This window comes from Babylonia areolata, chromosome 8 (assembly GCF_041734735.1).
Source record: "Babylonia areolata isolate BAREFJ2019XMU chromosome 8, ASM4173473v1, whole genome shotgun sequence".
In the NCBI taxonomy this organism is placed as follows: domain Eukaryota; kingdom Metazoa; phylum Mollusca; class Gastropoda; order Neogastropoda; family Buccinidae; genus Babylonia; species Babylonia areolata.
The window spans coordinates 19,914,421-19,931,586 of record NC_134883.1 but is presented as its reverse complement, the minus strand read 5'-3'; the positions used below and the strand labels follow the sequence as shown (position 1 = coordinate 19,931,586).

The window sequence follows — 17,166 nt, the reverse complement described above, 5'->3', positions numbered from 1 at the left end:
TCACAGTGTGCATATGCAGACACAAATTTTCACCAAAAGAAATGGGTTGTCAGCCAAAAAGTAATACAATACATAGCCTGAATTTCACCAAGAGAAATGGGTTGTCAGCCAAAACGTAATACAATACACAGCTTGAATTTCACCAAGAGAAATGGATTGTCGGCCAAAAAGTAATACAATACACAGCCTGAATTTCACCAAGAGAAACAGGTTGTCAGCCAAAAAAATATAAAATACACAGCCCGAATTTGACAGAGAGAAATACAACACAATACACAGAGAAATGTGTTGTACTACAATACAGTACACAGACAGAAATGTGTTGTATACAACACAATACATAGAGAAATGTTGTAATACAACAATACACAGAGAAGTGTGTTTAATACAACACAGTACACAGACAGAAATGTGTTGTATACAACACAATACATAGAGAAATGTTGTAATACAACAATACACAGAGAGAAGTGTGTTGTAATACAACACAATACACAGAGAGAAGTGTGTTGTAATACAACACAATAAACAGAGAGAAATGTGTTGAAATATAACGCAATACATGTGTACAGAGAGAAATGTGTTGAAATAAAACACACACACAGCCCTGTCCCTCATGGTAACCTTTTCCATGTTTCAGATGTGCCAACATAAAAATAATTTTCTAATGTTATTCAACACAAACTATTCAATTGTTTATTTTTTCAACTTGCAGCTTTCTTCTGCCATAACCAGTCTCACTAAGTCTTGGGAAAGTAGATGAAAATCAAAAACTCCATCATACTCACTGGAATCTAAATGACATACAATCTTCAGGTCAAAATTACATTTCTTTTTTATCTCTTAAAATAATCGTGTTTTTCTCCACATCTAAAAATCTGTTTACTTTTGCATTGTTTTTCAACACCCACACGGGTACACCTTATTTCAATTTTTCTCCAACATATTACAGAGAGGCTGCCTTAAAGAGAGAGTCTGCTTTGAGTTTGCCCCAGTCCATGACCTAAAAGAGAGAGTCTGCTTTGAGTTTGGCCCAGTCCATGACCTAAAACAGAGAGTCTGCCTCGAGTTTGGCCCAGTCCATGACCTAAAAAAGAGAGTCTGCTTTGAGTTTAGCCCAGTCCATGACCATCTGATGTGGCAGACGGGTGTGGCGGAGGATGCTGGCAGCCTTTCTCATCTTGCCATCATTCTTCCTCAGGTACATGGTGGTGTCACGCTTCATCACCTCCAGGCGGTCCGGCCTGATCTCATCCAGGGGCACATCCTCCGACAGGTAGGGGTTGAAGCGAAAGTAGGTGTTGGGGGGCATGACGTCCGCCATCATGATGTGCACTGCTGCAATTCCACCACCACCACACCTTATTCAGCACCACCACACCACACCTTATTCAGTGCCACCACATCACACCTGATTCAGCTCCACCATACCACACCTTATTCAGCACTGCCACCACATCACACCTGATTGAGCTCCACCACACCACACCTTATTCAGTGCCACCACAACACCTGATTCAGCTCCACCACACAACACCTTATTCAGCACTGCCACCACCACACCTGATTCAGCTCCACCACACCACACCTTATTCAGCACCACCACCTCACCACACATTCAGCAGCACCACCACACCACATTATTTAGCACCACCACCACACCACACATTATTCAGCACCTTATTCAGCACCACCACCACACCACACATTATTCAGAACTGCTACAATGCCACCACCACCACCACCACACCTTATTCAGAACTGCTACAATGCCACCACCACCACCAGTGCTTGGTCAACATAGTTTGCTGCATAACGTTCGTTCATTCTTTGGAATACTCGTCGTCTCCTGTGGTGACTTTGCAGAAGGATTTTTTTTGTGATTCGTCACTGAATAGCATGTGGTTCCAGTGACAGGCTGGAGTCCAGAAGTGATGCTTGGTAGTCCACTGGAAAAGGTCTAAGCGGTGGCGTCTTGTGAGGACAGGTCCTCTGACCGGACGTCGAGCGTGCAGGCCAACTGTGTGCAGCCAATTGCGGTTGGTCTGTTTAGAGACATGTGGCACTCCATGACTCTGGATGAGGCTGAAAGGAAGCAGTTTCACTGATATCGTAGGCAAATAAAGTGGTCCTGGGCTGCTGTGTGGTCGCTCTTGGTCATCTAGTGCATTGTCTGTCTGCTATGACGCCAGTGGCTTCCAGTCGGGCCCACAGCCGACTGATGGTGCTTTGTGCCACATTGAAATGTGAGACATCAACTTGAGATTGTCCAGCCTGCTGTCAGCCAATGGCACTGTTTCGTTGTGCTGGAGTCAGACGGGGCATTTTGGGCATTGGAATTTTTGCAAATCTGATTCAACAGTCTGCAATTTTTCTGGGTTTTATAGCCACAGTGTGAGTAAACACTTCATTAGCATACCGAATCAAAAACATGACTGCCATGTGAAGCACCACAAAAAGACGAGACATTTTCACCAAAGGCTTCACAATTTACACGTGCAGCATGATTTGCATGTGCATGCCTGTTGCTTACAAGTCACTTCACAAGCGTAATCGTACACAAGCCATACCCAATCCATTTGTTTCGTGCAATGATATTACATTGCCTTCTGAACATTGTTGCGTTTCTTTTTATGAACAGTATACTTTGGTGACAACATCCTATTTTCCTTGTCGTTTCAACAAACCCTTCACTTTTTCTTGCACTGCTATCGGCCACTTTCTGCACAGTATCTTCACTGGTGCAACGCCTGGATGTAACTGACCAGATGTAACTGACCTAAATTTCCTTCACCATCAAATACATCTTTGTATTCGGTTATCATGTTCATCACAGCTGTCTGAACTGGTTTCTGATCTGCAGATACAGTTGCAATGTTCTCTACGTTGACTGTCATCAGCTCCATGTACTGTACAGCTTTCAGTCCTAGCACTGGCTTACAATCTGTTTTTGTGATATAAAATTTACCTTGTATTTCCTTTTGTTCTTCAGGTTTTTGACTCTCAAGATTATCTCACCAACTGGCTTCATTTATGTAGCGTTGAACATCACCAGCTTCTTTTTCATCTTTTGTACATTACAACTTCTTTTATCTCCAGTAATTTCTCTGTACAAGGTTTCACGCAATACATTCATTGTGGCTCCACTGTCAAGAAGGAATCTCACAGGCATCTTGCTGATCAACATCTAAGCCCCTTTTTTTTTCTCCTTGGCACTGTTCTTGTTACCAGTCTCAAGTATTTCATCTTCTGTTTCTGTCTCCTCCTCTTCAAACTGTCAAATTCTTGTCAGTCTTCGCTGATTCTTGGGTGCTTTTTGACATGACGCACAGTGATTGTTTCTTCCACGATCGTTACATCACTCCCCAAACACTAGACACTTATCTTTGATTCATGGATGTTTTTCGCCACATTATCCACATCTCGCTTCAGCCTCGATCTGGTCTGTTCACTCTGCTGTTTCCTTTTGATGACTCCTTTTTGTGAAATGCCTGGACCTCCTGTACCTCTGGTGACTTTCTCGTCATCAGCCTGGACCTCCTGTACCTCTGGTGACTTTCTCGTCATCAGCCTGGACCTCATGTACCTCTGGTGACTTTATCGTCATCATCATGGACCTCATGTACCTCTGGTGACTTTCTCGTCATCATCATGGACCTCCTGTACCTCTGGTGCTTCTCCATCGTCATCCATGGTTCAATCTTCAGTTGTCTCTGCTCAGTGCGTTTCCTTTTTTCTTTTTCACAATCCCACTTCTGACAACAAGTTTCATTCTTCCAATATTCAGTCTTAGAAGACCAGGTCAACTTTTAACTCCGCCTAAGTGAAGATACAACTCAAGACTCAAGCAATACAACTCTCTGAACAAGCGAACATCAACCCACACTCACATGCATGACTCTTCACCTGCTTGATGTCTGGCTGATCACACGTCATACACTTTTGTTGCTGTTAGGCTGACTCCAGTTAACATACGTCACAATACATCTTCATTCCTGTGACCTAGTACTTTCAATATTGTAACAAAATCTTGACTGATCTCTTTCTCTCTGCATGGTTACTGTACCTTTAATATCTGTGATGCTCTCATGACTGATCTTTCTATCTGTATGGTTACTGTACCTTTAATATCTGTGACGCTGTCATGACTGATCTTTATGTCTGTGTGGTTACTGTACCTTTAATATCTGTGATGCTCTCATGACTGATCTTTCTATCTGTATGGTTACTGTACCTTTAATATCTGTGACGCTGTCATGACTGATCTTTATGTCTGTGTGGTTACTGTACCTTTAATATCTGTGACACTATCTTGACTGATCTTTATCTCTGCACAGTTACTGTACCTTCGGTGTCCGTGGCGTTGTCCACCATCTTGGTGACCTTCTCCTTGAGGGACACCTTGGTGCTGGTGCCCAGTTCCAGGGAGGGCTCATAGCGCCCAGTGCCCAGAGACACTACACACTGCAGGCTCTCATGGGGCCACAGCAGGTTGCTCTCATGAATGGCCAGCGCTGTGGGGTTGTTGGCCAGCAGACCCCCGTCCTCAACACACACAAAATGCACAGTGTAGCTTTACAGCACAGCACAGCACAGCACAGCACAGCACAGCACAGCATGCACAGTGTAACTCTGACAGTACAGCACAGCATGCACAGTGTAACTCTTACAGCACAGCACCGCACAGCACAGCGCAGTATAACTCTTACAGCACAGCATGCACAGTGTAACTCTTACAGTACAGCACAGTACAGCATGCACAGTGTAACTCTTACAGTACAGCACAGCACATTATGCACAGTGTAACTCTTACAGCACAGCACAGCACAGTATGCATAGTATAACTTTTACAGCACAACACAGTGTAACTCTTACAGCACAGCATGCACAGCGTAACTCTTATAGCACAGCACAGCATTCACAGTGTCACTCTTACAGCACAGCATGCACAATATAACTCTTACAGCACAGCACAACATGCACAATGTAACTCTTACAGCACAGCATAGCACAACACAGCATGCACAGTAACTTTTACAACACAGTATAATATGCACAGTGTAGCACTTAGCTTTTAGTTCATGAGAAAACACTGCACAGAAGGCACAGTGAAGCACTAAGCTTTTAGTTCATGAGAAAACATTGCACAGAAGGCACAGTGTAGCACTTAGCGTTTAGTTCATGAGATAACCCTACACAGAAGGCAGTGTAGCACTTAACTTTTAGTTCGTGAGATAACACTGCACAGAAGGCACAGTGTTGCACTTAATTTTTTAGTTAATGAGAAAACACTACCCAGAAGGCACAGTGTAGCATTTACTGTTTAGTTCATGAGATAACACTGCACAGATGGCACAGTGTAGCACTTAACTTTTAGTTCATAACACTGCACAGAAGGCACAGTGTAGCACTTATTTTTTTACTTCATGAGAAAACACTACACAGAAGGTGCATTGTAGCATTTACTGTTTTAGCTGATGAGATAACACTGCGCAGATGCCACAGTGTAGCACATACTTTTAGTTCATGAGATAACACTGCAAAGAAGGCGCAGTGTAGCATTTAGCGTTTAGTTCATGAGATAACACAATATGCACAGTGTAGCACTTAACTTTTAGTTCATGAGATAACACTGCACAGAAGGCACAGTGTAGCATTTAGCGTTTAGTTCATGAGAAAACACTAGTGGCACAGAAGGGATAGTGTAGCACTTAGTTTTCAAGTTCATGAGATAACACTACACAATATGCACAGTGTAGCACTTAGCGTTTAGTTCATGAGAAAACACTGCACAGAAGGGACAGTATAGCACTTAACTTTTAGTTCATGAGAAAACACTACACAGAAGGTACAGTGTAGCACTTAATTTTTAGTTCATGAGAAAACATTACACACAAGGTACAGTGTAGCACTTAGCTTTTAGTTCATGAGATAACACTGCACAGAAGGCACAGTGTAGCCCCAAGCGGTTAGTTCATGAGATAACACTGCACAGAAGGCACAGTGTAGCACTTAACTTTTAGTTCATGAGAAAACAATGCAAAGAAGGGATAGTGTAGCACTTAGTTTTTAAGTTCATGAGATAACACTACACAATATACACAGTGTAGCACTTATTTTTAGTTGATGAGAAAACACTACAAAGAAGGCACATTGTACCACTTAACTTTTAGTTCATGAGATAACACTACACGATTTGCACAGAGTAGCACTTAACTTTTAGTTCATGAGAAAACACTACACAGAAGGTACAGTGTAGCGCTTGACTTTTAGTTAATGAGAAAACACTACACAGAAGGCACAGAGTAGCACTTAACTTTTAGTTTATAACACTACACTGAAGGCACAGTGTAGCACTTAATTTTTAGTTGATGAGAAAACACTACACAGAAGGCACAGTGTAGCACTTAATTTTTAGTTGATGAGAAAACACTACACAGAAGGCACAGTGTAGCGCTTGACTTTTAGTTAATGAGAAAACACTACACAGAAGGCACAGAGTAGCACTTAACTTTTAGTTTATAACACTACACTGAAGGCACAGTGTAGCACTTAATTTTTAGTTGATGAGAAAACACTACACAGAAGGCACAGTGTAGCACTTAATTTTTAGTTGATGAGAAAACACTACACAGAAGGCACAGTGTAGCACTTAATTTTTAGTTAATGAGAAAACACTGCACAGAAGGCACAGTGTAGCACTTAACTTTTAGTTCATAAGACTACACTGAAGGCACAGTGTAGCACTTGACTTTTAGTTAATGAGAAAACATTACACAGAAGGCACAGTGTAGCACTTAACTTTTAGTTCATAACACTACACTGAAGGCACAGTGTAGCACTTAATTTTTAGTTAATGAGAAAACACTGCACAGAAGGCACAGTGTAGCACTTAATTTTTAGTTCATGAGAAAACACTGCACTGAAGGTACAGTGTAGCACTTAATTTTTAGTTCATGAGAAAACACTGCACAGAAGGCACAGTGTAGCACTTAATTCTTAGTTCATGAGAAAACACTACACAATATGCACAGTGTAGCACTTAGCGTTTAGTTCATGAGTTAACACTACACAATGTGCACTGTGTAGCACTTAATTCTTAGTTCATGAGAAAACACTACACAATATGCACAGTGTAGCACTTAGCGTTTAGTTCATGAGTTAACACTACACAATGTGCACTGTGTAGCACTTAACTTTTAGTTCATGAGATAACACAACATAGAAGAGTTAGTGTAGCACTTAGTTTTTAAGTTCATGAGATAACACTACACAATATGCACAGCGTAGCACTTAGGTTTTTTTAGTTCATGAGATAACACTACACAGTATGCACAGTGTAGTGCTTATATTTTAGTTCATGAGAAAATACGACAAAGAAGGCACAGTGAGCACTAAACTTTTAGTTCATGAGATAACACTACACAACATGCACAGTGTATTTATTTTATTTTTATTTATTTATTTATTTATTGTTTTTTTGTTGTTGTTTTTCTCAAGGCCTGACTAATCACGTTGGGTTACGCTGCTGGTCAGCCATCTGCTTGGCAGATGTGGTGTAGCGTATATAGGTTTGTCCGAACGCAGTGACACCTCCTTGAGCTACTGATACTGATACTTTGTCGTACAGTGTAGCATTTAACTTTTAGTTCATGAGATAACACTACACATAAGGCACAGTGTAGCATTTAACTTTTAGTTCATGAGATAACACTACATTGGAGGCACAGTGTAGCACGTAGCGTTTAGTTCATGACAGAGCATCAAAGTTACCCCAAAGGTTCATACCTTCTCCACACTGTTACTTTTGTTCAGTCAGTCACGTTTTCTTTTCCTGTCAACATATATGGTTTTAACACACACATACACACACACACACACACACAAAACACACACACACACATGCTCAAAACACATTTACACACACATGATCACTAACATGCATGTGCGCACATGCACATATAATTGCCCGCACATTCTAATGTGCAGGTTTATGTGCATATATAATTTTTAAAAAAAAAAAAAGGAAAGAAAACAAAACAACTTATATATGAAATTTGTTGGGTTTTTTTTTCAGAAATATAAGCAAGACCATCTTCCTTTTTCGAATTATATAGTTTAGCTCATATTTTGCTGACGTTATCTGATGACTGACACTTACAGAATGCACATAGTTGTCCAGACAAAAGTCTTCATAGTAACCAGGAGCGGCAGAGGACGCACGAATCACTTCCCACAACTGATCGGTGCAGCTGCCAGGGTACTGTGAGTAGACATCGGGAGGAAAGTTGTATGTGCGGAACACAAAGTTTCTCATGCGAGGTGTGTTGATCAGTGTGGACACAGCAGCAACCTGTAAAGTACCTTTGATATATAAACAACATTACCCCCCCCCCCCCTCATCCTCCCCCATACCACTTTAAATAAGAGCAAAAAATCCTCTTATCAATAGGAAATGGAACGTTTCCATTTTTTCAACTAAATTATGACTTTAAATATTTGTTGATGTTAATGTTGATGGACACACTGACTGCATGTTACTGTCAATGGACACACTGTTTCAATGAACAGCATGATGATGTTACTGTTGATGGACACACTGTTTCAATGAACAGTATGATGTTGATGTTACTGTCAATGGACACACTGTTTCAATGAACAGTATGATGTTAATGGTACTGTCAATTGAAACACTGTTTCAGTGAACAGCATGATGATGTTACTGTTGATGGACACACTGTTTCAATGAACAGTATGGTGTTGATGTTACTGTTGATGGACACACTGTTTCAATGAACAGTATGATGTTGATGTTACTGTCGATGGACACACTGACTGTTTCAATAAACAGCATGATGTTGATGTTACTGTCAATGGACACACTGTTTCAATGAACAGTATGATGTTGATGTTGCTGTTGATGGACACACTGACTGTTTCAATGAACAGTATGATGTTGATGTTACTGTCGATGGACACACTGTTTCAATGAACAGTATGATGTTGATGTTACTGTCGATGGACACACTGTTTCAATGAACAGTATGATGTTGATGTTACTGTCGATGGACACACTGACTGTTTCAATGAACAGTATGATGTTGATGTTACTGTCGATGGACACACTGTTTCAATGAACAGTATGATGTTGATGTTACTGTCGATGGACACACTGTTTCAATGAACAGTGTGATGTTGATGTTACTGTTCATGGACACACTGACTGTTTCAATGAACAGTATGATGTTGATGTTACTGTTGATGGACACATTGACTGTTTCAATGAACAGTATACTGTTGATGTTACTGTCAATGGACACACTGTTTCATTGAACATTATGATGTTGATGTTACTGTCAATGGACACACTGTTTCAATGAACAGTATGATATTGATGTTACTGTCAATGGACACACTGTTTCAATAAACAGTGTGATGTTGATGTTACTGTTCATGGACACATTGACTGTTTCAATGAACAGTATGATGTTGATGTTACTGTTGATGGACACACTGACTGTTTTAATTAACAATATGATGTTGATATAACTGTCAATGGACACAGTGACCGTTTCAATGAACATTATGATGTTGATGTTACTGTCAATGGACACACTGTTTCAATGAACAGTATGATGTTGATGTTACTGTCAATGGACACACTGTTTCAATGAACAGTATGATGTTGATGTTTCTGTCGATGGACACACTGACCGTTTCAATGAACAGTGTGATGTTGATGTTACTGTTCATGGACACACTGACTGTTTCAATGAACAGTATGATGTTGATGCTACTGTCGATGGAAACACTGTTTCAATGAACAGTATGATGTTGATGTTACTGTCGATGGACACACTGACCGTTTCAATGAACAATATGATGTTGATGTTACTGTCAATGGACACACTAACCGTTTCAATGAACGGTATGATGTTGATGTTACTGTCGATGGAAACACTGTTTCAATGAACAGTATGATGTTGATGTTACTGTCGATGGACACACTGACTGTTTCAATAAACAGTATGATGTTGATGTTACTGTCAATGGACACACTGTTTCAATGAACAGTATGATGGTGATGTTACTGTCAATGGACACACTGACTGTTTCAATGAACAGTATGATGTTGATGTTACTGTCAATGGACACACTGCACTGTTTCAATGAACAGTGTGATGTTGATGTTACTGTTCATGGACACACTGACTGTTTCAATGAACAGTATACTGTTGATGTTACTGTCAATGGACACACTGTTTCATTGAACATTATGATGTTGATGTTACTGTCAATGGACACACTGTTTCAATGAACAGTATGATATTGATGTTACTGTCAATGGACACACTGTTTCAATGAACAGTGTGATGTTGATGTTACTGTCGATGGACACACTGACTGTTTCAATGAACAGTATGATGTTGATGTTACTGTCGATGGAAACACTGTTTCAATGAACAGTACGATGTTGATGTTACTGTTGATGGACACACTCACTGTTTTAATGAACAATATGATGTTGATGTTACTGTCAATGGACACACTGACCGTTTCAATGAACATTATGATGTTGATGTTACTGTCAATGGACACACTGTTTCAATGAACATTATGATGTTGATGTTACTGTCAATAGACACACTGTTTCAATGAACAGTATGATGTTGATGTTTCTGTTGATGGACACACTGACCGTTTCAATGAACAGTGTGATGTTGATGTTACTGTTCATGGACACACTGACTGTTTCAATGAACAGTATGATGTTGATGTTACTGTCGATGGAAACACTGTTTCAATGAACAGTATGATGTTGATGTTACTGTTGATGGACACACTGACTGTTTTAATGAACAATATGATGTTGATGTTACTGTCAATGGACACACTGACCGTTTCAATGAACGGTATGATGTTGATGTTACTGTCGATGGAAACACTGTTTCAATGAACAGTATGATGTTTATGTTACTGTCGATGGACACACTGACTGTTTCAATAAACAGTATGATGTTGATGTTACTGTCAATGGACACACTGTTTCAATGAACAGTATGATGTTGATGTTACTGTTAATGGACACACTGTTTCAATGAACAGTGTGATGTTGATGTTACTGTTCATGGACACACTGACTGTTTCAATGAACAGTATGATGTTGATATTACTGTTGATGGACAGACTGACTGTTTCAATGAACAGTATACTGTTGATGTTACTGTCAATGGACACACTGTTTCATTGAACATTATGATGTTGATGTTACTGTCAATGGACACACTGTTTCAATGAACAGTATGATATTGATGTTACTGTCAATGGACACACTGTTTCAATGAACAGTGTGATGTTGATGTTACTGTCGATGGACACACTGACTGTTTCAATGAACAGTATGATGTTGATGTTACTGTCAATGGACACACTGACCGTTTCAATGAACGGTATGATGTTGATGTTACTGTCGATGGAAACACTGTTTCAATGAACAGTATGATGTTGATGTTACTGTCGATGGACACACTGACTGTTTCAATAAACAGTATGATGTTGATGTTACTGTCAATGGACACACTGTTTCAATGAACAGTATGATGTTGATGTTACTGTCAATGGACACACTGACTGTTTCAATGAACAGTATGATGTTGATGTTACTGTCAATGGACACACTGTTTCAAGGAACAGTATGATGTTGATGTTACTGTCAATGGACACACTGTTTCAATGAACAGTATGATGTTGATGTTACTGTTGATGGACACACTGTTTCAATGAACAGTATGAAGTTGATGTTACTGTCGATGGATACACTGACTGTTTCAATGAACAGTATGATGTTGATGTTACTGTCAATGGGCACACTGTTTCAATGAACAGTCTGATGTTCATGTTACTATCGATGGACACACTGTTTCAATGAACAGTATGATGTTGATGGTACTGTCGATGGACACACTGTTTCAATGAACAGTACGATGTTGATGTTACTGTTGATGGACACACTCAATGTTTCAATGAACAGTGTGATGTTGTTACTGTCTAGGGACACACTGTTTCAATGAACAGTATGATGTTGATGTTACTGTCGATGGACACACTGACTGTGTGAACTTATTCTCCTGAACTGGCTTTTCCTCACTACTCGTTTTCAATACTCGGAAATAGATATAAAATAAATACAAGAATTAAATGGCAAAATTTATTTTTCTCTGATCATACAAACTCACCCTGAATACTGGCTTATGTTTGGTAGTAAATACGCAACACACAATTACTCTTCCATTATCATAGGTTGGTTGGTTTTTCCAAACAAATAATCTCCAATTTTGTCAAGTGAATGGGAGCATTTTCGAGAAAAAAAAAAAGGTCATCGGAGTTTCTATGCCAGCGTAACAATAGAAATACGTACTATCCCTGAAACTACTTTGATGATAAAATTCAACCTGCCTGAATTCAAAGGCTTGAAAATAGTGCAATCAACACAGTCAAGTGGATAGAGGAGAAAAGCTAAAGTGGCCATGCAGCACAATGCACACTCCCTAAAGTGGCCATGCAGCACAATGCACACCACAATGCACACTCCCTAAAGTGGCCATGCAGCACAATGCACACTCCCTAAAGTGGCCATGCAACACAATGCACACCACAATGCACACTCCCTAAAGTGGCCATGCAGCACAATGCACACTCCCTAAAGTGGCCATGCAACACAATGCACACCACAATGCATGCACACTCCCTAAAGTGGCCATGCAACACAATGCACACCACAATGCACACTCCCTAAAGTGGCCATGCAGCACAATGCACACCACAATGCACACTCCCTAAAGTGGCCATGCAGCACAATGCACACTCCAACATTGACAAGTCAACAGCGCCAACCGCTCCGACTTCAACACCTGGCTGCCCACGTCACACTGTAGCTGTGGTCCAGGAGACAAACTTTGACGTCATGTCTGCTCAGCTGGAGAGAACACACAGCAACACATAACGTGTACCAGTTCATATCAATACACAAGCCCACGTCTGGCAGCAGGAAACAGCTCAGTCACACAACAAGCTCTGAAACAGCATTTTGAATTCAAGCAGAAATGAAACGAAACCATAAAGTAACATTTTGTCATACGCCATTTCTAAACAAACTACTATCAGCTTACCTTTGGCACAACTGGGTCACGGGCAAATTCAATCATGGTTTTATGTCCTATCTCTGTCCTGAAAGCAAAAGATACAGAAAGAGGAATGTGAATCATAAACACAACATATACATACAAAAAGGACTCATTGGAGAGATCACAAGAACTGAGAGAAAATGAAAAGATTCAGTAGTGATAACTAATCATATTCACAACAATACCATTGATATAAAGGATCTTATTTAAAGCAACAAATCTTGCAGAATGTGAATGATCTGCACTGCAAAAGAACAACATATGCAGACCTGGAGAGCTGTAACTTATTGTTATAAGCAGTCAAAACCAGTCACTGAAGCAGAAAAAAACCAATAAACCAATCAATGAAGAAACCAATCACTCAAGCACAACAAACCAATCACTCAAGCACAACCAACAAATCACTGAGTAAACCGATCACTGAAGCACAATAAACCAATCACTGAAGCACAAAAACCCATCACTGCAGCACTAGAAACCAATCACTGAAGGGCAACAAACCAATCACTGAAGCACTAGAAACCGATCACTGAAGCACAACAAACCAATCACTGAAGCACAAAAACCCATCACTGAAGCACTAGAAACCAATCACTGAAGGGCAACAAACCAATCACTGAAGCACTAGAAACCGATCACTGAAGCAGAACAAACCAATCACTGAAGCACAACAAACCAATCTCTGAGGAAACCAAACACTGAAGCACAACAAACCAATCACTGAAGAAACCAATCACTGAAGCACTAGAAGCCAATCACTGAAGCACAGAAAAACTAATCACTGAAGCACAAGAAACCAATCACTAAAACACAAGAAACCAATCACTGAAGCACAACAAACCAATCACTAAAGCACAATAAACCAGTCACTGAGCACTAGAAACCAATCACTGAAGCACAACAAACCAATCACTGACGCACTAGAAACAAATTACTGAAGCACAACAAGCCAATCACTGAAGCACAACAAACCAAAATCAATCACTGAAGCACATCAAACAATAAACACTGAAGCACAACAAACCAATCACTGAAGCACAAAAAACCAATTTCTGAGGAAACCGAACACTGAAGCACAAGAAACCAATCACTGAAGCACAACAAACCAATCACTAAAGAAACCAATCACTAAAGCACTAGAAGCCAATCACTGAAGCACAGAAAAACCAATCACTGAAGCACAAGAAACCTATCACTGAAGCACAACCAAAATCTAATGCACAGCAAACCAATCACTGAAGAAACCAATCACTGAAGCACAACAAACCAATCACTGAAGCACAACGACCAATCAGTGATGCACAACAAACCAATCACTGAAGCATAACAAACCAATCACTGATGCACAACAAACCAATCACTGATGGACAACACATCATAGGACAATGAGGCAATAATGAGACTGGACACACTGCCTGAGCTTTCTTCAAACTTTTCCCATGAAGGGAAGAGGTGGACATAGATGAGCAGATTTCCCATGAAGGGAAGAGGTGGATATAGATGAGTAGATTTCCCATGAAAGGAAGAGGTGGACATAGATGAGCAGATTTCCCATGAAGGGAAGAGGTGGACATAGATGAGCAGATTTCCCGTGAAGGGAAGAGGTGGACATAGATGAGCAGATTTCCCATGAAAGGAAGAGGTGGACATAGATGAGCAGATTTCCCAAGGAGGGAAGAGGTGGATATAGATGAGCAGATTTCCCAAGGAGGGAAGAGGTGGATATAGATGAGCAGATTTCCCATGAAGGGAAGAGGTGGATATAGATGAGCAGATTTCCCATGAAGGGAAGAGGTGGATATAGATGAGCAGATTTCCCATGATGGGAAGAGGTGGACATAGATGAGCAGATTTCCCATGAAGGGAAGGGGTGGGCATAAATGAGATTTCCCGAGGAACGGAGAATGTCCACAGGAAGTGGACACACCGGGGAATCCTGTACCTGTAATACGTATTGACCAGATCTGTGAAACACTTGATGTACCAGAGTCTATTCAACGTATTGACCGGCATGACCAGATCTGTGTGAAGGTGTTCCCACAGAGGCCAGACAAGATGGAACACTTCATGTACCAGAGTCTATTCTGTCTGCCTGGCAATGGTGAGCCTCCATGTATCATTTATTTCTCTCAAACCAGGTCAGGGACCTATCTGTCTGGACTGAAACAGGACAGGTGAATGACCTCCCGTGACCCTCCAAGTTTGACAATAAAACAACTCGCTGCTGTCTTGCTTGTGCACAGGCCTATGTGTCTACCCACAATATTGCTCCCTTACTACTTGGACAGCCAGGCAAACTGTCTACCCACACAATGCTCCATGAATCATTGGACAGCCAGGCAAACTATCCACACAAAAATACTCCCTGAATCCTTGGACAGCCAGCCAAACTGTCTTCTAACACATTGCTCCCTGTATCATTGGAGAGAGAGACAAACTGTCTATCCACAGGAAAATGCGCCCTGCATCCTTGGACAGCCAGCCAAACTGTATCCAATGCCTGACTGCTGATGTACCAAGAAGCCTGAAGTGGGATCAGTTCCCTACTGTAGTAAGGGGCCATCCAACAGTCCCTAGTGGAGGAGGAACCTCAAGTAGGATCAAGTCCCTACTGTAGTGAGGGGCCATCCAACAGTCCCTAGTGGAGGAGGAACCTCAAGTGGGATCAAGTCCCTACTGAAGTGAGGGGCCATCCAACAGTCCCTAGTGGAGGAGGAAGGGCTATGGGCATACCTGAGATCACCATGCCTAACATCTCACATCACACACACACACACACACACATTCTCTCTTTTACACACACAAGGTACACAACCGAAGGCACCCTGTCTTCCAACTTACTGTAAGATATGCTCCCACTGATCGGAATCATAAAATGCGTAATTCCACACAAGCCCTCCCGCACCAATGACGCGGCTCCGGCTGAACATCTTGCGACTGAAATCCTGATAGAGGCGCTCACACTCATCAAGAGGAATGTGGTACAAAAACACAATAGTGGCCAGCAAGGCTCCGGTGCTGACACCACACACGTAGTCAAATAGTTCGTACACCTTGCGGTTGGTCAGCCTCTCCAGCTGCTTCAGGCACAAAATGGAAATCAGGGCTCTACAAAACACAACAATATAAAGGCTTTAGATTAACTAATTCTGCAATATGTATTTACTTTAGATTATCTAATACAGCAATACATAGGCTTTAGATTAACTATTTCTGCAATATATATATGCTTTAGATTATCTAATACAGCAATGTATATGCTGTAGATTATCTGATACAGCAATATATAGGCTTTCGATTGTTTAATACAGCAATATTTAGGCTTTAGATTTACTAATTATGCAGTATATATGTGATTTAGATGATCTAATACAGCAATATATATGCTTTAAATTATCTAATACAGCAATATGTGTATGCTTTAGATGAACTTATACATATGCTTTGGATGAACTCACACAGCAATATATTTGCTTTAGATTCACTAATATAGTGATAAATGTGCTTTAGATTCATTAATATAGCAATAAATATATTTCAGATTCACTAACACAGCAATCCATATGCTTTAAATTATCCAATACAGCAATGAATATGCTTTTGATTGATTAAAGTGTTCAGTCGTTCACATCATATGGTTGTTTGAATCAAAATTGGTTGAACTGAATTGTGGGGTGGGGTGGGGGTGGGGGCCGAGGAAAGGGGGTCAACATGGTATTCATTGTGTTCAATTGTTTACATCTTATGGTTGTTTGAATCAAAAGCGGTTAAACTCAATTTGGGGGAAGGTGGGGGAGGTGGGGGGTGGGGGGGTGCAGCGTAAGTGATCAGAGGGCACAGAAACAGAGGGATGGCCACACTTATCGAAGTGCTCAAAACACAGTATTTCGTACTGATTTTGGCATCACCATCCCACTTCCATTCCTTTAACTCATGACTTGGCATGACTGCAGTGCACGCACACACACACACACACACACAC

The 17,166-nt window shown here is 40.8% G+C and overlaps 1 protein-coding gene across 1 annotated transcript in view; it reads right to left on the bottom strand.

Annotated features, from left to right (window-relative positions):
* Positions 1 to 793: 793 nt before the first annotated feature.
* Positions 794 to 17,166, bottom strand: part of LOC143285083 (calcium-independent phospholipase A2-gamma-like) — a 32,700-nt gene continuing 16,327 nt past the window's right edge. The window contains exons 3-7 of the mRNA XM_076592291.1: positions 16,026 to 16,292; positions 13,170 to 13,227; positions 8,162 to 8,353; positions 4,347 to 4,545; positions 794 to 1,338 (exon numbers count right to left, since the gene is read on the bottom strand). Of these exons, the coding sequence (XP_076448406.1) occupies positions 1,088 to 1,338; positions 4,347 to 4,545; positions 8,162 to 8,353; positions 13,170 to 13,227; positions 16,026 to 16,292 (967 nt within the window). The 3' untranslated portion in view covers positions 794 to 1,087. The remainder of the gene's footprint in view (positions 1,339 to 4,346; positions 4,546 to 8,161; positions 8,354 to 13,169; positions 13,228 to 16,025; positions 16,293 to 17,166) is intronic.